This window comes from Petaurus breviceps, unplaced genomic scaffold (assembly GCF_028583685.1).
Source record: "Petaurus breviceps papuanus isolate PSGF00001 unplaced genomic scaffold, PetGlider_PUasm1.0 129, whole genome shotgun sequence".
In the NCBI taxonomy this organism is placed as follows: domain Eukaryota; kingdom Metazoa; phylum Chordata; class Mammalia; order Diprotodontia; family Petauridae; genus Petaurus; species Petaurus breviceps.
Genome location: NW_027185665.1, coordinates 11,601,279 through 11,627,125, shown reverse-complemented (window position 1 = coordinate 11,627,125; position 25,847 = coordinate 11,601,279). Strand labels below are relative to the sequence as shown.

At 37.2% G+C, this 25,847-nt stretch overlaps 1 protein-coding gene across 1 annotated transcript in view; it reads left to right on the top strand.

Annotated features, from left to right (window-relative positions):
* The window catches only part of LOC138173606 (netrin receptor DCC), a 1,060,615-nt gene that overhangs the window by 1,005,948 nt on the left and 28,820 nt on the right, over positions 1-25,847 (top strand). The window contains exon 28 of the mRNA XM_069103651.1: positions 4,101-4,313. Coding sequence (XP_068959752.1) covers positions 4,101-4,313 — 213 coding nt within the window. The remainder of the gene's footprint in view (positions 1-4,100; positions 4,314-25,847) is intronic.

Here is a 25,847-nt window from a genome sequence, read left to right as displayed (position 1 = left end):
ATATAAAATATAATATATGTAATATATAATATAATATAAAATATAATATATAAATATATATATATTTTTTTTTTAATGAGGAATTTTATCCTTTCACAAATTCATGGCTCAAGAAAAATCTGAGGTGCAGCTAGGTGGCACAGTGAATAGAGCACCGGCCCCGGAGTCAGGAGAACCTGAGTTCAAATCCAGGTCTCAGACACTTAACACTTACTAGCCATGTGACCTTGGGCAAGTCACTTAACCCCAATTGCCTTGCCTTCCTCCCTCCAGAAAGGAAAAAAAAGAAAGATTTGAATGCCTCCAATATGCAAGCCATGTGCTAGGTGTTTTGAGGGGATGCCTTACAATATAGTAGGACCTAGGGGTAAAGTGGGAAGGAGCCATAGGACTTTCCATTATCCATGTGTTCCTTAGCCTCCCTTATGTACCCAGAATTTTGCTGCTTCCTAAGTTATGAAGGGGAAAATATGCCTTAAACATGCAATTACAGTCTATGCTGGCTCCAGTGATTTGATTCTGCTGCTTTGACTCAGACAATTTGATTCTCTTGTTTTGACACCATGTATTGTTCAATCTCAAGGATCTGGGAGCATTAATATGTGCATGGTTTTGAGATTATTACTGGTTTTGTGTTGTTGTTATTTTGCCATGATATTTATTATTCATTTTTATTATCTTGACCTGTGATTTTATCAGTGTGTAAAACATCTCATTGTAAACTTCCTCCTGTAATGCTGATTTTTAACTTCTCCATAATTAGTGACCTTGGGGCACTAAAATGTTAAGTGACTTGCTTCAGGTCACACTATATATCAGAGGCATGACTTCAACTTAGTGAAAAAACTGTGTTCCTGACTCCAAGGCAGACTCTCTATCTGCTATGTCATAGACCCCCTTAATGGATAAATTATATTCTCCATTAAATAAGGCATTTGATTATTTTAATTTGGTTAATTTCTTTCTATATCCAGGTCAATTTTTATTTTTATTTTTAATTTTATGCAGACCAATTATTTTTTACTATTGTTTGTTTTCTCTGCTGATGCATATGAGGATATGCCATTCTTTATGAGGGCATTTTTTAGTGGATTTGGTATGATTTTTTTTTTCTTTTAAATGTTCTATGTTCCCACATTTGCCTTATTCCTCCAGCTTCATCAGTCTCCTAAGTTTCTGAGGTTAAATGACAGATTCAAATCTATGGAGTCAAAATACAATAGATCCCCTATTTACTATACTGTGACCTATTTCTGTAAATTATCTTTATTTTCTTCCCCCACTACTGGAACAGAGAGATATAGAATGTTTGAATGAAAGGGTTGCTAGTGCACTGGTGTGGACTTAGGATCTTATATGGAGAACTGAAAGGGCTGTTACCATTCATCTAGTTCAGCCATCTTGTTTCACAGGCGACAAACTGAAGCTCAGAGAACACAAGTGATTTGCCCAAGGTCATATGAGTTTGAAGTAGCTCAGACACAGTTAAGTGACACAGTGATATAGTGACCTGAAGTAAGGAAGACCTGAGTTCAAATCCAGCCTCTGACACATACTAGCACACCCTGGGCAAACTGCTTACTCTCTGTCTGACTCACTTTCCTCCACTATAAAAGGGGGGTAACGATAATACCTTCTTCTCAGGGTTGTTGTGAGAATCAAATGAGATAATATTTTTAAGTGTTTAGCATAGTAGGAACTTAATATGATCGTTGTTTCCTTCCTTTCTTCCTGAAGAAAATGCTTCTTCACAAAAATAATACTTTATGAGATTGCCATTCAATGTTTGCATTTCTGTGTCCTAGTTTGATGTTTTATGATCTCATCCCCCTCTCCAGTTTGGTTGGGCTTCTTGTCCATCTTCTCTGCCCTTTGGTTGTTCTTTCAGGACCTCCCAGTGAGAAGTTGGCTAGAAATTATCTTACAGAGTGGGATAATTATCTTGAAATTATCCTTGTCACTCAAAATTGAGAAATTTCCTTCCCCCACTGCTTTGGACAGGATTACTACTTAGAGCAGTCATGATAAGCTTGGGCAAGACATCATTAGAAGTACTTCACTTACTTTGAATTGGCTTCTTTTTCTTATGTAGCTATTTTAATTTAAGTTTAAATTGGTCCCATATTTTTTTCTTTCCTTGCGTAGGTTAAAGCATAATGAAAATGCCCTTAGCATGTTTTTGAAGCTTTTAGTCTTAGGTAGCTGTTCGCTGAGGAAAAGCCAGGGTTCCCCACCACAAAGTTTTCCACCCTTCCTTTGGACTGTTATAAGTGACTATGCAGAACCTTCTCAAGTATAGTAATCTGGCTGAAAAATTATAAGGTTTGCTTTCAAAGAGGGAAGAATCATAATTCTACATACAGGAAACCTGCTTGGATAGATTCATGCTACAAATAAGTTTTACCTAGCCATGTCTATATTTTGATATAGAAGATAATGATAGTGATTATTATTTGTATCATTTTATTAGAGATACCTTTGAGCATTGGTTAAGTCTGATTTGTTTGACAGTTGACATGGCATGTTTAAATCACAGAAAAATTGGCATATTGGTGGTGAAATAATCATGCAGCTGGAGCCAGGTTTGGTACACTGGATTTTACTGATACCTCTAGTTATATAAGAAACAATGTTTCTACCACCTCACCACATGATTATAGGGTCTAGTCAGTGCAGCCAATATAGAGTAGTGGCGAAATATATCTTACTGGCCTTACTGGCCTTCCTCAAACAATGATTTTAGCACCGTGGTATTTGTAAGTTTTTGCAATTAATACCCACTCGTATTGCAGGGGATAAGGGTGGGGAGGAGAGGAAGAAAAAAGAAAACAGGAGAATAAGATTTTTTTTTGGTGTGAAAAAGAAGTTGAACTCAATCCCATGCTGTCATTCTAAGGCAGGTATTCTCAACCTTCTTTGTGTGCCATGGACCCCTTCTCTGAGAAATGTTTTTTAAATGCATAAGACAAAATATCTGTGATCATAAGGGGAACCAATTATACTCAAAGACAGTTATCAATTTTTTCCCCTAAAAAACGAGTTCAAGACTGTGAGATTAAGGACCACTGCTCTGAAGGGAAGAAAACTGGCTCCATTTAGAATATGAGCTCTTTGAGGGGAGTAATCCCCAGCTTTTATCACAGTGACCTGCACACAATAAAGGCTTAATATGTGTTTGTTGATTAACTGGTTGTAGCAGCAAGCACCCCAGCTTCCCCAGGGTGTCTGCCAGCACAGGTTCTTGGATCTGCTTTGTTAAAGGAAAGCAACTCAAAATGGGTTAACAAGCTTACTTTCATCAGTCAAATATGTATCGTTTACCTAGTTCAGGGGAAAGAGGTCCACGCCCCGAATATACAGACAGAATTATCAAGACAGAAACAGATCAAGTAGACAGATTTCCAAACTGTCCAACCATTACATCCATACCAAATCAACATCTGGGTTTCAAAGCCGGGGGACTCTGGACAATGGCTTCCCAGAGTTTCATCTGATCAAATCACAGAACATTTCTCAAAGTGAGCCCCAAAACAAAGCTACACATCAGAGCTTATATAGCCTTCTCCTGGCTCAGAGAATGTAACAACCTTATTGACTCACTGGCTAATCAAGAAGTATCTACTGAAAAACAAGCCTCCAACCCCAGGCTCCAGGTGCACTTTAGCCTAGGGGCAGGGAAGATCTTTAAAATTTACATTCCCATTACACTGATGGATTAATGGAAAAAAATTCCAGAGCTGACTAGCTTTTTTTTTCATTCTTAGGGAAAGTTTTAAGATGTGCTCAGGGAAAAGAGAACCAAAAATACTCCAAAGGCAGCAAGATGATCCCAGTGGAAGGAAGAAGACAGACACCCTGGGATGTAGGGAGGATGGAATAGGGGGTGGTTCACCCAGACATAAAAGATAGAGGGAAGGAATCTTTTGCTGATTGTTAGCTTTTTCTTTTAACTGATCTTGCTAATTCAGTACAGATCTTGATTATTTCAAAAAGTGTTGAAGAAGAGTAATTGTTGTCAGAACCCTGAGATCAACCTGGCTGCCCTTAGTTACTGTTCTAAAGTCTCCCTTATAATGTTCTTTTTTCTGTTTTCCTTACAGCGGTTAGTGAAGGACCAACGCCCCAGCAGCCACCCATGTTGCCCCAGACACAGCCTGAGCACCCCAGCAGTGAGGAAGCTCCAAGTCGGACCATCCCCACAGCCTGTGTTCGACCCACTCATCCTCTCCGAAGCTTTGCCAATCCCTTGCTACCTCCACCAATGAGTGCAATAGAACCAAAAGTCCCTTACACACCGCTTTTGTCTCAGACAGGTAAGTGCCATGTTTGCACACACTGAATCATGCAGAGGCATCACCAGTCTTCCCACTTCGAGGTCCTGCTATTAGCGGTGCTATTACCCATGTAAAAGAGAAAAGAGAGAATGTGATGTGTTATATAGATACAGATGTAGACATAGATATAGATCAAGTTCCTCATATTTGTAGTTGATATTTGTGGAGTTGATTTTAAATATCTTTTTGGTAGTTGCAGTGGATTTCATTCCCTTGTAAAACTGCCCACTGACATTCTGTCTTTTAGTTAATATTTCAGGCTATCTATTTGTTGGTAGATGTTCTCAATTTATGCCCACCAGAGACTCCCCAACCCCACAGCATCCAGACAGATGTTGGATCTGGAGAGGTTAGCAGGAGGGTTGGCATAAAGAAAAGGTATCATGCCAGAGTGAGGAACCCAGGGACAAGATAACGTGATTATAGAGGAACTAAAGATTTTATATATATATATATATATTTGTATATATAATGTATTTTTTCTTAAATTTGTGAAAACTGTCTTCCTAATTCCTATTCTTGTTTTATATTTTGTCATCTTTCAGGTATTACTATGCAATTGATATGTAAGTTTCCTCATTACTTTTAGGAAGGTTTTATTTGTTTCTTCTTTTCTTTCTCTTTTTAAGTAAATTTCTATCAAAGATGCACGGGGAATCAAATGGGGCTAGTTCTCAAGAAATACGGTGAATGTCACATGAGTCCATAACATGTCTGGGTGGTAGTATTGGTCTGTCCAATCCTCTGCCACACAATTATGTCGTGGCAATTCCCCCTTCTTGACACCTGTGCCTGCAGTATTGTCAGTCACTCCCCTGCTTGTATGAGACATCAAACTGTAGTATAATTGATACATATAGGAGATGTTAGGCTAAGATATATTCTTTAGAAATCATCTCTGTATTTAACAAATCTTTTTGAAGTAATTGGAGATTCCAGTCTCTAATAGAAAATACTGTGCTAACTTTACGGAGAAGTGGAGAGGAGTTTAGGAAGATGTGATATGATAGATTATAGTGCCTGAGATTCACACTGTTTCTGGATTTGTGCCAAGTAGAGGACCCTAGACCACTAGCATGCACCTCAACACACACTATAGCTGGACAACCTGCCATGCCAATGAAAGAATCATCTTATCAGCTGTTTTCCCCACTAACTCCATCCTTGATTCTTCCCTTAAGATTATTAAATGTCTCTTGTACTCTTTCCTTATCCCCAATTCCTTTTAAATATTCAAAAGCCCTATTTTTTCTGGAATGGAGACATTTTTTCCTGAGGCCCTGAACTAATTTGGGAAAGGTGAAGTTGATGATAAAATTGGTATTTCAGTGTTCCACTGGAAAGGTTTGCCAGGGAGTCTTAAGAGTTCATGACTTCTCCCCTGTCTGATACATTAGTGGACTATCGGACATTTAAACTGGGGGAAGCTGCTATCCCAAAACTATCTAGTCAGGCAATATAAACCAATAAGGAAAGCCAAAAAATATCACGTTTTTTTCCTCTATTCAATCTGTCATTGTAAAGTTTTAATGCCCAAATTATTTTAAAACATGCTTTAAATTTCCAAATTCATGTTTCCTTAATTTAATAACACTCAATTACATACACAAAAATCTATTTTCATTTTTCTAGGGAAAATATGCTTATATTCTTGCTTGACTGCAGAAAGACTAACAATGTACAGAAGTTGAAAAGAAGCACTTGTACGTTTTGTGTCAGGAAAACCTCTTAAACAATTAGAGTGATCCAAACATGGAGTGTACTGTTTCAAGAAAGACTGGTCTCAGAATGGGCATTATAAAGGGAAGATATGAGTTGGATAAAATGACCTCCAAAGTCCTTTCCAACATAAATTCTATGATTCTTGATTTTGGTAATATTTTGTGCAGATAAAACAGAAAATAAACAATGGTAATGGGATTCTGGAAAACTAAGACAGTTGGTTTTTAAGGGATTTGATTTTGGTTATCGAATATAATGTTCTTAGAACACAATATAGGTAGCCCAAATGCAATTGTTAACAATGTCACCAAAAAGGTTCATGGCTCAAGAAGGAATACCTGTTGTTCATCATTTAATAGTACAATGGGGGACAGAAAATGAAAAGATAAGAGTAGTAGCTGTAGTTGCTAGGTTCTGGGCTTCCTTACTTCAATTTTAGTAATGTCAAACTTCCTATTGAAAAGTCTATCACCATGCTTGCTGAAAATATTTTCATCTTAGACTTCACATTAAAGAAATATGTAATTAGTCATACATTTATGATTACCACATTTTGCTAACTTTGTGGAAACATAGTCAAAACTGCTGTTCCCAAGAGTGTTTTTTTTTTTACCTAAAGAACTGCTATCCCAATCTACAAATGTAAACAAGGCTTGTAGATATTATTCACTCTTTTCCCCATAGACTTTAATGACATTTTTTTCTCCCCCCTCCCATTTTTCTCCTTTCATTCCAGTCTTGTATGTTTGATATGTTCTTTGTCACATTTTTGCTTTACTCACCTCACAGGGTTGTTAGAAGGATCAAAAGAGATAATGTATGTAAAGTGCTTTTTAAACCCCAAATTGCTGTACACATGTCAGCCATCATCATTATCATTATCATTAAAATTGCTTTTTCTAATTTTTTTTCAGTACCTTCTCTTTTTAACTTGAGTTTCCTATTGTATTTTATATTTCTTTTAACGTCTCTCTTCAGTTGTTTTCTCCACTGTCTAACTCCATCCTTGATTCTCCTCTCAGGATTATTAAATGTCCCTTGTTCTCTGTCTTCACCCCCAATTCCATTGTTTCGATGTGATTCCTGCTCATTTTATAACGTCTCACTTCATGATTTCCAAATAGCATCTTCTTGTGTGTGTCTCTGACACATGGTAAATAGTATGCTTTTAAGGGAAGGCTGCTGTTTATTCTCATGGGAAAAGAAAATTAGCAGACTGACAAATGTATTAGCAATGACACTAACCACAGACTTCCTAGCCTTGAAGATGAAATACTTGAAGCTTTCAACAAATTTCAGTTCTAAGAAAATCATGACTTTAGTCAAATTGATTGATGAAGTAGAGTCATTCTCTAGTAGACATTTAAAATACTATAAATAATTTTAATATAACAATAGAGAAATATGTAGTTATAAATATAGTTATCATTATTTGCCATAAGCCATTGCTTTAGAAAATAATATGAAGCAGTTAGTTTATAAAGTATATGTCAAATGAGTTTTTATTGGATCTTTTTCCCTTTATTTTCAAGGCATAAAAGTTAGGATAAATATTTAAGACATTTGGTTATCTAGCTGTTTGACCTTTAACAAAGTTCCAATCTTCTTTTTTGTCTCAATCTGATTTCATAAGTATAGCATCTCCACTGATACAAATCTGAGACTCACATGACTTATTTTCTTAGACTGTTTTTTGGTACACTGAGTGATTAACCCAGAATCACACAGCTAGCATGCATGTAGAGCAAGAATTCAGGAACTGAACCCAAATGGAGGTAGTGTTAAACACTAGGAAGAACATTATCTCTGAAGTCTGAGGATCTGGGTTAAATTGTACCTTTGAGGGTAACTCCCTGTGTGCCTAGGGCAGGTTACTTTACCTCTTTGGGCTTAGTTTCCCCACCTGTACAATGAAGAGCTTGAATTAGATGACTTATAATGACCCTTCTCACTCTAGAGCTGTGATCTCTCTGACTTCAAGATTGGCACTCTGGTTTCTTTATTACATCTTTAAGGTTCCTCCTCTCTCTGAAATTCCCAGCCCCCTCCCCACAAACTCCAAATGTGAAACTTTCTGAGGCACTTGATTTCTCCTCTTGTAAAAGGTATATGGTGTCATGTGCCCTGCCTTGGTGGTACATAAGGCAAACAGCTATGATCTGGTCAGCAATAATTAGGAAATCATCTTGCTGTCATTGTGACTGGCATTCAACCTACCTGAAAGCCTACCCTTATTCTCTCCTCTTCCCTCTCCCTAATCCTCTCCCCTGCTGAGCCAGAGTATTTAGCTTCACTGACTTTTAGATGTTTTATGGAGCTTCTAACAATTTCATCAGCACTGCGTGATAGAATGTTCCTGTTCTCTAATGCTTAATCTGAAGACGAGAAGAAGCAGGCAATCTTTCCGTTATGTGTTCCATTGTGACTGCAGTCACTTCACTTTGCAAATCACAGACACAGACATATAAGTGATTTGGCTTAGTCCCCTTTCAGGTTAAATAGAAAATGTTTGATGAAATGTTGGGCTTATTGCATTATAGATCTGACATAAATTCCACAAAGGGCCAAGAAAGGGGATTTTTTTTCCCCTTCCCCAGTGAAAATTCCTTTTAGCTGTTGAAATGATCAGCTGCACTTTAAATGAACCTGGATTAGGAGGCCATTTGTCTTCTGAGGCAGTAAGTCTGAGGAGAAAGAAAATGTGACCCTTTTAATAGTGGCTTTTATATTGTAGTCCAGGTTTATAACTTGAGCCCCTTCAAGTACCCGCATCTTTGTAAAGTGCTTAAGTGCTATATTTCCCTCCATTTATATATTCCTTTTTTATATATGTATGTAAAAAAATAAAAACCCAGGCTATTCTCATCTTTTCAATCTTCCAAGGATCAATATGTCAGTGGACATGACAGGCCCCAGACTCACTTCATTGTACTGCGAAATTGAGTTTGATTTTTCCCCCTACAAATTGTGGTTTGTGATCCAATTTGTCTGAAGAGTGAGCATGTGGGGAGGGAGGCATTCACTGACAGTGGACAGCAACAGCTTCTGATTTATGTTTTATGGCTAGTTGGGAAGTCATGTATTCCTCCTATAACCTGATCTTTTTGGCAGGCCTCATTTCGGTAAATATGCTTTCATAAAAAACTGCCCATAAATTACATTACATTAGTCCGAGTGCCTTTGCCCAGCCACTTGTAGGCAACCATTAGCAATTTTCATCAGGGAGTAACACAAGACTACTCTGTTCTACCCAAATCAGTCACAGGCAAGGGTGGGGGTGAGGGGAAAGGTGCTCATTGCTTGGCCCAAGTGAATAACAGCAACACTTGCACACATTTGATTATATTAGATCTGTCACTAGTCAATCATAGAAAATTGTCTGTATCCATTATACTACAGCCCATTGCCATTCATGTGTAACCCCATGTGTTGATTTAGAACCTTCCTTGCCTCCCTAATAGCGGCTTGTTTGTTTTTAAGATTGCATCTCCCTATCTTGCCCTTGCAATCCTGGAGAGCTCACCCCCAATTAGACAGCATTGTGGCCCCCCCCAACCTCCATCACTCCCCACTCCCTTCCATAGTAAAGCAGAATTTAGTGCAGATACCCAATTTGCATAAATCACTGCAACTCAAAACTCCCCTTAGGTAATTATGATTAGAGACATATATACCCAGCTTAGAATTTTGTTTTAAATTAAAATTACATTTATGGCTTAAGATTTAGGATTTAAAGTTAAAAGAGATCTTGGAAATCATCTAGTTCAAACCCTTCACTTTACAGAGGAGGAATCTGAGTTTCAATGAGGGATAGACTCAATGTCACAGAGATAATCCATTCCAGATCTGGAAACTGAACCCAAATCCGCTCTCTTATTCCAAATCCATGTCTCTTTCTATTATGCCAAGCTGACTCCCATCTTAAATTCTTTTAGTAAAATGCAGTAAGTTACCAAGTTGAAGTCCTTGAGGAAAAGGTTAAAAAAAAAAAAGAAAAGAAAAATTCAGTAAATGTTTGTTGGGAGATGTATTGTGGCACATCACCAGTGGCAATTTTGCAGAGTCCCAAGATAGGGAGAATATTTGCCCAAAGTCATATAGATAATTATTGCCAGTGATACATACACTATGGAAATATATGAGACTGGAAGAACTTGACTCATTTTCACTGGGACTATTTTAAATATATATTCTTTACAAGGAGTCTTGGGGAAGATGTTTATTCCCCTGTGTGCTCCTAAAAGAATCCTTTCACAGGAAGGAGGACCAAATGATCCCACTAATTATTTGAGGGAATGTCTAGTGTTCTTTGCATTTTGAAAGTAAGAGTGTCTGGCCCTCTAGTCAAAAGGAGAGATTGGTGTTATAACCATTGAGTCTTTGGACTCTAATACAACCACAGAGAATAGTTAAAAGATGAAAATTTACAAGAAAAAAAATAGGCAAACTTTGCAGTTATCAGTGAGTTAAATGGGAAAAGGGGTAGAAGAGAATGAGTTATAGAGATTATATCTCAGTGGAATCAAGGGTGGAAGAGGAGTAAACGGAAGAATAAATGTATATAATTAGGTCAGAATTTTATTGGTTTTGGCCAAAGGCTGTGATTGTAATTAGAAATGTGTGACTAATTGAAACTAAAAAAAGAAAAAAAATCTTCCAATACAGTCTTTGTTGGGCCATAAATAAAATTGAGGTTAATTAACAAATTGATATAATTAAAACTATAGAGTTTAAAGAATTTATTTATATTATGGGTGAATATAGCTATACAAAATGATCATTCCTTGAATAGGGCAGTGCATAGAATATGTACACTAAATAAATGTTTGATGAAAGAAGGAAAAAATTAGGAAATTCAAATGAAGAAGAAAATATGTTTACAGAATCTCATAACTTAGTAGGATGAGAGAGAGAGAGCAAGGGAAAGAAAGAGACGAAGACGAAGAAGAAGAAGGGGGAGGCGGAAAGAAGAAAAAAGATGAAGAAGAGGAGGAGGAGAGAGAGAGAAAGAAAGAGAAAAAAAGAAAGGAAGGAAGGAAGGAAGATTTTATGCCACCCTATCAGAAACATTATTTAGGAAAGAGTAGTGACCTAAATGTTGAGAGAAACTGTGTTCTAATTTCAGTCTTTCACTTACTAGCTGGGTGACATTAGATAAATCATAACCTCTCAAGTCTTTCACAAAGAATACAAGACAAAAAGTCTCTAAACCTAATGTTTTATGGCAGATTACTAAAGTTAAGAGAGGAAGAAGACCAAACGGGGTAGGGAGGGGGGATGAAAAACAATAGGCATTAGAGATGGGGACAGAGGAAAGAAAGCAACCTTCCCTAATTCACAGTTACTTAGAAAAAATGCATTATTTATCCTAGGATTCATCTTGTAAGGAAATAATTTTAAACTGTGTGGAGTCAAATAGCCCTTTTGAAGCCTTGTACTTTTGAAAACTATAATTAGGAGCTTAGCTTCTTTTTATATTTAAATTTCCTTTTTAAAAATTTTGAACTTAATCATCAACAAACAAAAACACTTCAATAAAAAAGAAAAAAGAAAATAAGCCTGTATGAACCACAGTGTTATATATACAAATATGCGATAAACATGTGATATAAATATTTAACAAAATAAATGCTTTATAAGAATGTTTAAATATACACACACTACAAAATATATATACCATTCTATGTTTTTTCTTTTGTGTATTTTAATAAGTTATATTAATGTTCTTTTAAAAGATCTATTTTAGCCACTAACCCACTATTCACACACACCCCATCCTCAAATAGAAGCCCTCCCTTATAACAACTATATGTAGTCAAGCAAAACTAATGAACATATTGGCCATGTCTGAGAATGTATGCCTCATTCTGCATCTCTAGTCCATCACCTCTGTGCCAAGAAATATGTGACATGTGCATCATCAGTATATTTAGTCATGATTACTTGGTGCTTTGGTCAGAGTTCTAAAGTCTTGTCAAAGTTAATTCTGTCACATTGTTATTGTGTTCATTACATAAATTGTTTCTCTTGTCTCTCTTCAGTTCACTTGGCATCTACTCATATAAGTCTTTCCATATTTCTCTGAGATTGTTATGTTGCTAATTGAACATTAATATCCCATTGTATTTATAAATCACAATTGGTCCAGATATTCCCCAACTGATGAGTATCCCCCCCTCCCCCACCTTGAGTTCTGTACTACAACAAAGAGGGCTGATATAAGTGTCTGTATATGTCCTGGACCTTTCCCTCTATCCTTTATTTCCCCAGAGTATATTCCTAATTGTAACATTCCTGGGTCAGTGACTCAGTTGAGTGACTTTGGGGACATATTTCCAAATTACTTGTCTTATTGGTTAAACTAACTCCCAGTTCCTGCATGTAATTACTTTATCTCCTTCAAAGATCAGTTTAGATGTTGTAGCAGCAAGCACCCCAGCGTTCCCAGGGTGGCTGCCAGCACAGGTTCTTGGATCTGCTTTGATAAGGGAAAGCAACAAAATGGGTTAAATCAGTCAAATATGTATCGTTTACCTCGTTCAGGGGAAAAAGGTCAGCACCCTGAACTTCAAAGTATACAGGCAGAATTATCAAGACAGAAACAGATCAAGTAGACAGATTTCCAAACTGTCCAACCATTACATCCATACCAAATCAACATCTGGGTTTTTCAAAGCCGGGGGAATCTGGACAACAGCTTCCCAGAGTCCAGATCAAATCACAGAACACTTCTCAAAGTGAGCCCCCAAAACAAAGCTACACATCAGGGCTTATATAGCCTTCTCCTGGCTCAGAGAATGTAACAACCTTATTGACTCACTGGCCAATCAAGATGTATCTACTGAAAAACAAGCCTCTCAGCCCCAGGCTCCGGGTGCACTTTAGCCTAGGGGCAGGGAAGATCTTCAAATTTACATTCCCATTACAGATGTAAAGGAAACAAAAAATTAGAGGGGAAACTATCTTTACAGCAAATTTCCCTGATAAAGGCCTAATAGACAAGCTATATATTTTTTAAAAAGCTTATATAATTATATGAGAGAAAAAAAAAAAACTCCTAGCAGATGTTCATACCAAAGCATATGAATAGGCAGTCCTCAAATAAAATTTGTTGTTTTGTTCAGTCTTTTTTCAGTAGTGTGACTCTTCATGACCCCATTGGGGTTTTCTTGGCAAAGATACTAGAGTGGTTTGCCATTTCTTTCTTCAGCTCATTTTACAGATGAGTCAAATGAGGTTAAGTGATTTGCCCAGGGTGACACAGCTAGTAAGAGTCTGAGGCCAGATTTATAATCAGGAAGATGAATCATCCTGATACTAGGTCCAGCACTTTATCCTCTACAAAATATAAATATATTATCAATAACTATATGCCCTGGATTATATGACAACTCAAACATCAGAATTGATTTAATTTACATCTATTTTATTATTAGCAATCAGTAACATTTTTAAAAAGTTGTTGATAGTTTACATTTCATTTGAGAACAGCTTGTTTATAACCTTTGGTCATATCCATTTGGGAATGGTTTTCATTCTTTACATTTTTGTACCAATTATTTATCTTGGGCATTAGAGTTTTATCAGAGAAATTTGCTGTAAATATTTTTCCCAATTGTTTTCTTTCTAATTATAACTACATGTATTTTGATTGTGTAATGCTTTTCAATTTTATATTAATTTCTCCATCTCCTCTTTTATGATCACCATTATACCTTATTTTAGTAATAAATATCTCTCTAGATATGGTTATAAAAGGGATTTCTTCCCTCCCTGCCTCCCTCTGTCTGTCTGTCTGTCTGTCTCTCTCTCTCCATCCCTCTTTCCCCTTCTCTCTGTCTCTCTCTACCCCCCTCCTCCTCTCTCTGTCTCTCTCCTCTGTCTCTCTGACCTTTTACATTCAGGTCATGTACCTTGAAATTAAGTTTGGACCAGCATCTCACGCTATATGCAATAATGAATTATGAATGAGGCCAGGCTGTTCTTAGAAGGTGATCTATTTCTAAAAGCCAGTATTTATACAGTGGGGTATTCAGCTCTTTGGCAGAGTACCAAGTTTGGGTTACAAGGAGGAGGAAGATTAATTGTGATGTAATGGAAAAAACAAAAACAAAGGAACCATGAGCTAGAAGTTTGGTGACGTGTCCCATTCTGACTCTATCATTAACTTGCTATGGATTAGATAACTTCTCTAAGCCTCAGTTTCCTCATTGAAAATGAAAGAGGGTCAGACTGGATGATCCCCAAGGTCTCCCTCTGGCTTTGTGCTTCAATAAAATCTATGAACATTTGTCTTGTTTGATTATCATTAAAAAGAGGATGAGAGTTGAAACCCTTTGTCCTTGTGAAAAAAGACAACCAAAGGGGAAATATCATATCACTAGCATTCATCTTTCTCATCCTTGGCAGAAGGATACATCATACCTTGCCCAGATTTTGTGCCCCATTATGTGTTAGCATTTCAAATATCAGATTTGAGGCATTTTTTTGTTTGTTTCTTTATTTTCTTTTTGATCTTGAGCTCTTCACCCCCATTCCAACTTGCACCCCTTTGAGATACAGGAGATGACAAAGGATGCCTACAGAGAGGTCCACAAATTAGTAGTCCATGACTGAGAAATATCTCATTGGAAAAGCTATTGTTCTGAAGGAAACAAGAATTTAACCATCAGCATCTTATTTACAAAGATGTCAATGACTCTTCCCATGGGAATGAGCTTTTTGAAAAAGTGTCTTTCTGAAGTTTGAAAATGTAGACTTGCTCTGAAGGTTTATAGCTTTAATCTTGCTGTCAGGAACCTGAAAGGAAATGCAAGTGACATATTAAACACCTTGTAGATTTCACAGCTTTAACTTTGATCTTGTCCCTGGGATTGAATTGTATGTTTTTTTCTTATTTCCAAGTTCACTTTATTTACCTTTGCATTGCTTCTCATGTTTTTATCTTTGCAGTAAAGGGACTCCTACCAGGCTTTATTTCTTTTTCTTTTTCCTTTTTTTTGTGTAGATGATGAGATGCAAGTCCAATTGGCCTCAAAGGGAGAGTCAAAAAAAAAAAAGATTAGAGTTCAGCTCCATATTCACAGCAAAGGGAAAAATATGATCCTTCGTACCTCTATACTTCCAAATATTATTTCCAAATTACCTTCCAAAGGCTTTTTCCATATATAACATGGGCCATTGCCTAGCCAACTGAGTTATGGAGATCAGTAAAAACATTTTCCGTTTCCGTGATCATCTAGACCATGACTCTCTAATTTTAAACTCCATAGTCTAATCCATAAAATTTGACAGTTAACCTCAGTCTTAAATTACGATCAAACAAAGGCCCTAGGATGCTTTCTAACTTTTTGTCTCAATTATCTCTGCATTTTTAATTGCAATCATTTATTTTTCCCTCCCTTTGACTCTTTTGAGATTCTTTTTCTCAGTTAATAGTGATGGCTTACTACTTCACTTTAAACCAGAATAGAGAATGATGGAAAATGAAAATAATATAGCTGACATGTGGGTAAACTAAAGCAGCAGTCATGGTCAATGACTAAAGAGTCCATATCTCTCACCTCTGATGAGATTCCTTGCAGCCGGAGCACAAAACAAGGCAGAACAGGGTTTTTGTTCTTGGTATTTGTATTTCCTGAGTACATTGTGATAATTCTTAGAGGAGAGAAAGCAGAGGAAACAGGCAGTTCATTGGCAACATGACTGTGAGGGCTGGGTGTGTCTTTTTTTTTATTTTTTTAAGCAATCGGGGTTAAGTAACTTGCTCAAGGTTACAGGGCCAGTTATTTCTGGGTGTGGTGCCAAGTGTCTGAGCCCGGATTTGATCCCCAGGTCATCCCGACACCGGAGCCGGTGCTCTTACTCGCTGAGCCACCTGGCCACCCCTAGGGTGTCTGTCTTAAGGTATGTTTGTCCTGTTCTATGAGCATTCCTCTCATTGGCATTGTGGGTCAGAAACTAACAAGTTTCTTGATATATTGGGCATAGATTACATTTCTAAGAACTGGTTGTGAGGTATCAACATTTAAAGGTCAGCAAAGGATGTATTCCTGAAGAAACATGGAGATAAGAGAATTTAGCATGAATAAGGGCTTTAGAAATACCCATGTCAAACCTCTTCACTTTGTAGGGCAGGAAACTGAGGCACAGAAAATTTAAGGAATTTAACCAACATCAAATAAATAGTAAGTAGCACAGCTGAGACTCAGCAGGTCTTCTGGTTCCAAATCCAATGCTCTTTTCAACACTATATTCATTGCCTCCCCAGGCCTTCATCCAGGCCTTCTCCACCTCTTACCCTGACTCCTGAGGATATGTTTGTGTCAGAAGACTGACAGAGGTCATAAGACCTTGACAATACATGCAACTTAGAATCTAGGACATAATAGTTTTCTATTTACACCAATGTTAACAAAAGTTATTTAATCAAGTAATTGGGACCAAAAACATGGACTATCCTGAATTTTATTATCTTTGCCTGAAAGTTCATCTATGTAAAAATGGCAATAGTTGACATAGATACAAATTTCATCTCTCTCTAGGAATATCCCTAAATCACTCAATTCTGTTCCTCTGAATCGAGTCTTCACTCCCAAAGAGATCTTGGGCTATTCTAGAATCTCATCTATATTTGGGATTAGTTGTAGGGGCAAATAGTGAGTGGCACTGTGGGGAACCTTAGAAACCTCCACAGGACAGGGAGGCAGCATAAAAATGGTCAACAAATGAAGGGATCTGGTTTTGGTCCCACTTTTATTACTAATTTTTCTATAAAGGTTCCCTGTGCCTTCATTTGTACAGGTCTTTGGCAAAGATAATAACCTACCTCAGAAGAACATAATAGAATCAAATTTAATGACATGTGGAGATTCTTTAAAGTACAAATGTTAAGTGTTATTAATGAAGCCAATAGCCCCCTACTTAGCAGAGCTCTTGTGCCTCTAGCTCCCATCTTATGAAGCATTTCATACACATTATCTCCTTTAAGTCTTACAGCAATCTGAGGAGGTCGGTTTTATTATCTACTTTTTAATAAGGAAGAAACTGAGGTACAGAGAGGATAAGTAGGTTGGTACATGGTCACACCACTAGTAAGAAAAAAGGGTTTGAAATCAGATCTTCCAGTCTCCAGAGCCAACACATCCATTCTGCCATAGAGAAATTATGTAGTTTTTTTGTTGTGATTTTGTGTGTGTATGTGTGTGTGTGTGTGTGTGTGTGTGTATTTTTGGGTTTGGGTTTTTTTGTTTTGTTTTTATTTCATTTTAAAGAAATAGATATTGGTTTTCCAGGGAAAGGTTTGAGCAGCTTGAAGATTTACTAATTAAATGAAGATGCTCTCAAGCAGCTGTCCCAGCTCTGACTACTGAACTCCAGTGTAAGGGGGAAATGTAAAAATAGTTATTAGGAAGAGCAAAGAACTAAATGTTAGAATACCAGAGCAGAGAGAGACAGGAACAGAAGATAATGAAGGGGACCTAAAGAAAGCATCTTGGGAATGACATCACTAGCATGTTACCCTCAGGAGTTTAGTTTCAGGGCGGCTAGGTGGCGCAATGAGTAGAGTGCCAGCCCTGGAGGCAGGAGGATCTGAGTTCCAATCCAGCCTCAGACACTTAACATACACATACAAAAAAACCTAGCCATGTGACCTTGGGGAAGTTACTTAACCCCAATTGCCCTCCAAAATAAAAAAAAATATTAAAGAGTTTAGTTTCATTAAAGTCTGGGAGGAAAACAGCTCTTGGGGAGTTAAAGATTAAATAGTGGTGGGGCGGCCAGGTAGCACAGCGAGTAAGAACACCGGCTCCAGTGTTGAGAAGACCTGGAGATCGAATCCCGGGCTCAGACACTTAGCACCCACCCAGAAAGACCTGGCCGTGTAACCTTGAGCAAGTCACTTAACCCCAATTGCTTAGGGCAGCCAGGTGGCCCAGCGAGTAAGAGCACCGGCTCCAGTGTTGGGATGACCTGGATCAAATCCGGGCTCAGATACTCAGCACCACACCCAGAAATAACTGGCCGTGTAACCTTGAGCAAGTTACTTAACCCCAATTGCTTTAAAAAAGAAAAAAAAAGGATTAAATAGTGAGGAAAAGGGGTGTGAATATAGAATTACCAATCATTTTATAAATTCAGCAGTTAATGGGAGAAGAGACACAAGCCAGTGACAATAATAAATAACCTTTTGTTTTTGGGTCATTTTTTCAGTCCTGTCTGACTCCTAATGACCCCATTTGAGATTTTCTTGGGAAAGATATTGGAGTAGTCTTCCATTTCCTTTCCAAGATCACTTTACCAATGAGGAAACTGGGGTAAACAGGGCTAAGTGACTTGCCCAGTGTCACACATCTACTAAGCGTCTGAAACTGGATTTAAATTAGGGGAGATAAGTCTTCCTGACTCCAGGACCATATCTTTTTTTGAGAGGGGGGAGATGTGAAACTGACTCATTGGTGTTGGGAGCTCTCCACCAAGGAAATTTCTCCTGCCACTGCAGATGAGCAAGAGTTTCTGAGAATTTTAGGGTTAACTAGGTCAACTAACTTGTTCAGGGTCACATGACCAGTGTATGTCACAAATAAGACTTAAATGCTGGTTGGTCTCACTCTGAGGCTGACCAGTCCTCTCTCCTCTCTTAGACACAAGTATTGTTATGCCTTTTTTGTACATGAACTAGAAGAGCTTCAGTGACTTAACAGAGGTTACACAGCTATGGTCAGAGTCATCAATAGAATACAAATCTTCGGACTTCAAAATCATTATTCTTTTCACTTCACTACAGCTAGAGAGTATCCAATAGGGATAACTGAGTCAAGGAAAGTTATTTTAAAGGCAGAGAAAATTCAGTCATCTCTTTTTTTTCATGGCTTATATTTAGAAGTATTTTGAGAAAATGCGTCCATATTCAATAAGCATCCTTCTTCAGTCTCTCAGTGCCTAAGGGTTATCATTCAGATCATTATTTGTATAGTTCTATTTGTGTTAATGTAGGAAATGGGTAAGAATAGGATGGATGAAGGAATGAATGAAAAAATATTGACCAATGGGCCACTCTGCTAAGCCCCATAGATACAAGTAGAAAAGGAATATAATCTGCTTTCAAGAAACTAATAACCTACAATAAATATAGGACGATTCAGGTTCAACTGAAAAAAAGAAGGGAAAGGCCAGGAAGTTGTAAGGATGCAAAAGTATTGCATAAGACAAGGTCGAGAAATACTTACCGTACATTCTGGTATCTCCCCTAGAGAACAAGGAGCCTACAAAGGAGTGACTCATCATAATAAGGAAAGAGGGAATGAGCCCAGGGGTTTGAGTGGACAAGGGATCCAGGGTTTGATTTTTTTTGTTTTGTTGAGGGGTGTTAGCATCTGGTCAGTATAAGAAAATGATCAGGGATTGTTGGCAGAAAGTTCGGGGTAGGGGTCTGGGTGTCCTGTAACAGGGAAGGGCAGTGATGACCTACTTGATGTCTACTCCTATTACTGACCCAGGAATCTTCTAGAATTTTGTTGTTTTTTTTTTAGTTAATGCCTAATATTAGTGTGTTTACTTGCAAGTTGTGTCTTTCTTAAATTGGCCATAGAAAACGAAAGTCCACTTATTTTTAGGCATTGAGTTCCAACTTAATTGATGTTTTAAAAAACAAGTGGCTTGCATATTCAATTTCCCACAACATGAGCTATATTAGGGACTTTCTGAGTCTACAAAAGAATCTGACTTTGATTAAACCAAGTGAAAATGATGATATTTATGCAAAATATAAAATGGTTACCAGCAAAGCAGCCCACTTCATGCTAATAAGATATTTGGAAAAATATGAGTTATGATGGCATTGTAAGTATTCCACATTATGCCTGCAACTGTAAAAGGCTAGAATCTGGGTCTTTACAAGATTTTCCCGTTATTTCTGGACAGAAAATAGCCCAATGCCATTTATCCTTATTTAGTGAATTGTGAATATGGTTTCTCTGAAGGCTAAGATAGATTGTAGTTCACTGTCACTAATTGATGATGTCAGATATCAGGCAGAATGATAAATTAAAGGAGGTTATTTTGTGTGTTATTTTTAAACGAAAATTTGCATATGAAAGGTGACTCACTGGCACAAAAGAAAAGACTTTCACTTACAAAAAATAGTATAACTAGCTTTTACATAGCATATTAACATTTGCAAAGTGCTTATCTCATTTTCTCTTCATAACAGCCCTGGGAGGTAGGTACAAATATTATCTTCATTTTACAAATGAAGAAATTGAGGCTGGTAGAGGTAAAATGACTTGGGTAACAGAGTAAGTGTCTGATGTCAGATTTGAACTCAGGTTTTAGAGGTTCCAAATCCAGTTATCTGTCCACTATGTTATTGTGCCAGAGAAGAAAGATGGGAATAAAGTAAAACAAGCATGGTTATGCCCCAAAACTTTATTTCTACTGCATGTCTTTCCTGCAACAATAACACTGATATTGAAATAATTTAGGGTATCCACAAAACTACCCAAACTATGAATACCTAAAAGGAGGCCATCAGGGCTGGCAATAAAACATCACAGTAATAAGAAATGCCTAACGACCTCAAATGCTCGCCATTTCTCTAATCTTCCTCCGTTCTGTTGCTAGGCAAATGGCAGTACAGGGTCACATATCCCAAAAAATATCCCTCTCTGTTGTCTTCCTAATCCAGGGACATCTACCACAAGAAGGGTAAAGTGAAAGGGTACTTCCTCTTTTTCTGATCCCTTCTCCTTTTATAGGTGGAGCCTTTGTTTACGCTTAGATTAGAAATTGGTCTTTTTACTTTGAGTTCTACCAAGTTTCAGGGTTCATAAATACATTATATAAAGGGCCCTCTCTTTCAAAAATGTAAACTTTATAAATCACACACATCTTGTGGAGATCTTCCCCATCCCCTACTGTCTACTTTTGTGATCACCTCCTAGATATAGGAGCAGTCAGAACAATGCTTCATTTCAAGAGACATTTTCCAATAAATGATGTGTGTTCAAAGTTAGACTTATTCTTACAAACACAATCTCAGAGGAACTTGAAGAGATCTTTCTTTGAAATTCTTTTAACTCATTTTCTGTTGATGATCCCTTTGGTTTTTCTCATTTCCTAAAATCATGTTTTAGATATCAGTGATTGTCCCAGCAGTTTCAGTGTTAAGGTGATCATTTATAGCCATGTTACAAAGACACAATATCCCAGAAAATAGACAAACTAAATAAAACAGACACTTTCTGGCAAAATGTACATGCCAATCCAGCTTTTTCATTTTGAGAAGGGCAAAATTACATGCTTAGGGAGCTCCCTCAAAAGAAAATCAAGATGCACAACACCTTGCACAGCTAATTATAGAGGTTCACAGATGGCAATAGAAGAGAGAAAGGAATCCCTGCTTGGGATAGGAGATTGGACTACATGACCTCCAACTCGAAATCCTTTAGTTCTATGTATTTAAATGAATTACGAAAGAACACCAAGAATATTGCACAATGTCAGATGCCGAAGAGAGTTTATGAAGAATGAGGTCTGAGAAATGCCTGGAACAGGCCAAGAACCAAGAAGGCTTTGATTACCTTCTAGGATACGGTTCTGAAAGAACGATAGGGGGAAAATCCATAATGAAGTGGGATTGGAGAGAAGATGGAAGGCAAAGAAATGAAGTAGGAAAGGTAGGTTAATATTTCCAAAGGAAAGAGATGGGATGGTATTTATCCTCATGCAACTATGAAAGAGCAGCTTTTAAGGAAATGTTTAATGTGTGTTTTTCTCTACTTTCCCAAAGGATTTTAAGTTTCTTAAAGTCAAATTGTGGTCATTGTTTTGTTTGTATCTCCCATAGCACCTAATAAAGTCCCAGTAACAAATGCTTGCTGAATTGAGTTGAGTTGATGGGAAAATAGGCACATGAAGGTTTTATGAGTGACTTAAGTTATTGGCAAAAATGGAAATGCAACCCATTTCCTTATGTGTCACCAGGACTCTCCATTTCTACCAAAACATAACATTCTAGTCTGTCCTTACTACCAGGTGATGAGAGTAACAGAGAGGGTACAAATAGAGAAGAGTGAAAAGAAAAGGTATTTAATCAAACAGAGGCCATATGAGAATATCTAACAAGCAACAGCCTGGGGGATTGCCCTGAAGTATTCTGAATGAGATTATTCAATTTGTTGTACAGTGAAGTCTAATACGGCTTACAGAGAATGATTTTACTGGGAGAGCCTTCTGCAGTGAGGTATTGGAAGGAGCCTGCACCTGGCAGACATATATTATTTACCTAATGAGCAAATGAAATGTTTAATAACCCTACTGTGAAAATAAAACTCAAAGCAGTAAATTCACACCAAGACAGTTCATGCTACACCTGACCCATCTTCAAAATTTCTTCTCCCTCAGTGAGACCTGCTGAGGAGAATAACATTAGAGCCAAAATGCCATTCATTCAATTAGCTGTATAGCTCCATCAATTCATTTCTTAGTGCATCAGCTGTAAGAGCTCTTCTAAAGACTCCCCTGAAACCCATGGTCAACGTGATACCCAGAAGTGAGGAAGGAGAAAGAGAAGTTTCAGTTCGCATAGTATTTAATATAAGCTATTAACTTAAATACATAGTAGCTTCATTCTGCTTTTTTGAAGTTAAACTGTTGCCTCTTGCTTCTCTGAGATAAAGAAAAAAACTCCTTACTTTCTACTCTGCTTCCTAATTAGTCATTTTCAAAGAGAATGACAAATTATTTTCGTGGAAAACTGCTCTTCAGGGCTCAATTCATGTAATTAATGAATGCAGCATTCACTTGCCAGGGCTTTTTTTGGGATTTACAAGTATAAATGCAGATGCACAAAGATATAAGCATTCTCTCAATGGATTAATATACTCCCATAAAATCCAGAGAGATCCTGGAAGCCCATATGGGAAGTCATGGAGATGAACTCAATTCTCTCATTACTGGAGTTTAGTGCTAGAAGGACATCTAAAAAAAATCTAATTCAGGTGTGTTATTTCAGAGTAGTGTAGTAAGGTCCTAGATAAGTTAAATGTAATCTTACAGATATTGTCAGAGATGAAACGTATATCTAGGCCTCCTAAATCTTAGGCAAGTGATATTACTGCTACATAGTATTGATTCTTAGCATTGGCCATTGTCATCCCGTTTTTAATTCTGTTATATACTAGGACAGCCAGGTGGCACAGCAGATAGAGTACCTGGCTTGGAATCAATAATACTCATGTTCATGATACCAAAGTTAGCCTCACACACATACTAGCTATGTGAGGCTAGGCAAGTCATTTAACCCTATTTGCCTCAGTTTCCTCATGTGTAAAATAAACTAGAGAAGGAAATGTCAAATCATTCCAGTATCTTTCCCAAGAAAACTCCAACTGGGATCATGAAGAGTTGAACAACTGAAACCACTGAAGAAAAACAAGAAAGTTATTGAATTTCTCAGTCATGATGTAAACACCAATGGTTAAAGTAACCCCTCACCTCTAGACCCTGTGAAAAATAGAAACTGGGGGCAGCTAGGTGGCACAGTGAATAGAGCACCGGCCTTGAAGTCAGGAGGACCTGAGTTCAAATCTGGACTCAGATATTTAACACATAAACTAACCGTGTGACCTTGGGCAAGTCACTTAACCCCAATTGCCCTACCTTCTCCCCTCCAAAAAGCAAAAGAAAAAAAATAGAAATTGGATTTTTGTTTAAAGTGCCAGATTTACACTGGAAAAACAGTGGAGAATGTTTTCACCTTTTAAAAATATTAAGCACCCATTCTGAGATAGTCACTACTGAAAGCATTAGCATGAAACCTTCACAGAAAATGATACATTAATTTTTTAAAAGGGTTTATTAAGTACCTACTAGGTATTATCCTCTTCTCCCATCATAGAATTATGGAATACAGGAGATAGAACGGAACCTGGTGGCCATCTAATCCAAATCATCTACAACATACCTGATGACTAGTCATAGAACCTTTACAAGAAAATCTACTGAAGAGAAGTTCACTACCTCTGAAGCCTCTCAATATACTTTTGAAAGGCTTTAATCATGAAGAAATTTCCCTGTTATCAAATGTAAATGTTCTTCTCCACAACCTCATTCCTCCTAATTCTGCTTGTTCTGACAAACAGAATAAATCGAGTCTTTTTTTCCCCTTAAGTCAGACCTTCAACTTCTTGAAGATTGTCATAGTGGCTTCAATATACCTCTACTTTATGATTGTTCCAGCACAGTAACATGCATATTCTACTTACTTATTACATATTGTTTTGTTTTTTTCTAGTCAGAACAGATTCAAGCATCCATTCATTCAGACATTTATTAAGGATATATTATGAATATAATACCATGGAAAAAACAGATTTCTAAGAAACCATTCTTGCTTTCCTAGACCTTTTTTTTGCTTGTAGGTCATATAGATACAAAAAAAGTCAAAAAAATTTTTTGTAGGAATTGAGTGGAGTTAAATAAAAATAGACGCTGTGACAAGAGGTACCTTCTCAATAGTTGGCACTCAATAAATGTTGATTGATTGATGTTACAAGGATGCCAAATAAATGGCACAGGCAGTGAAACTATACCTTATTTTGCTTTGACATGACATATTTCAAAGAGCTTTCAACTTAATTCATCTCAAGTCAATTCAATAAATATGTATTAAGTAACTACTTGACACTATTCTAGGCACTAAGGATATGTGTCTTTAAATATATTTTAATATGTTTTCCCCTAATTACAGGTAAAAACAATTTTAACATTCTTTTTTTTAAGAGTTCTGAATTCTTTCCCTCCCTTCCCCCATCACAGAATTAGAAGGCAAACTATTTCATTTAGGTTTAAGGATATAAGTGTATATATGTGTGTGTGTGTGTGTATGTATGTATAACACACACATATATACACATATAAACTATATGTGCATATGGGTGTGTACATGTGTGTATATACACATACATACATAAATATGTGTGTGTGTGTGTGTGTATGTAGAGAGAGTAAAACAGTTCCTAAAACTTACATTCTATTAGGAAGGATATGCCATGGAACAAATAAGTATAGTGCAAGGTAGGGTATCATAGGGTAAAGAAAAAAATCCAGATAAAGCATTTCAAGTAACTTTGAGAGGAGAAAGAGATCATTTTTAGCTGAGTGGATGGGGGATCAGATAATATTTCATAGGGCCTTGAAGGATGAGGATTTTGACAAAGTAAAAATTTGGGAGAAAGAAAAAAATCATTGACAGTTTTTCCCCCACCTGGACCACATGGAAAAGGAATGAAATCAAAATGTATAAGTATAAATATTCAAATTTATAAGAAAAATGGCCAACTCTTCACCAGAGATTGGAGCAAAGAAGGAATGGGGGACAATACTGAGATGATTTGAATTGTAGACTTAGAAAGTAGAGGGAGCTGTCCTCGATTTTTCCAGTGAGTAAGTTGAAGCCCTTTGCTTTGTGGGGAGGGCAGGGTGGTATTAGGTCACTTGAAAAAAGAGGATAAGTTTGGGTAGAGTTGGATGATGAGTAAATCTAGGAAGGGTAATAGGATTACTGAACAACAGAGAAGGCTCATTGGAATTGCATAATATACATTAATAATGGATCAAGTCATGTTGGATTTGTGATCTGTTCCACTGACCTTCAGCTGCCCTGCAAGTAAGATAGGAACAGGAAGATAGGGAAAGTAATCCCTAGTTGGATTTGTCAAAAGGGACTTAAGAAAGTAGGAGAATGGAAGATGGAAGAGTTGCCATCACCTTTCTTTTTTTTTTTTTTTT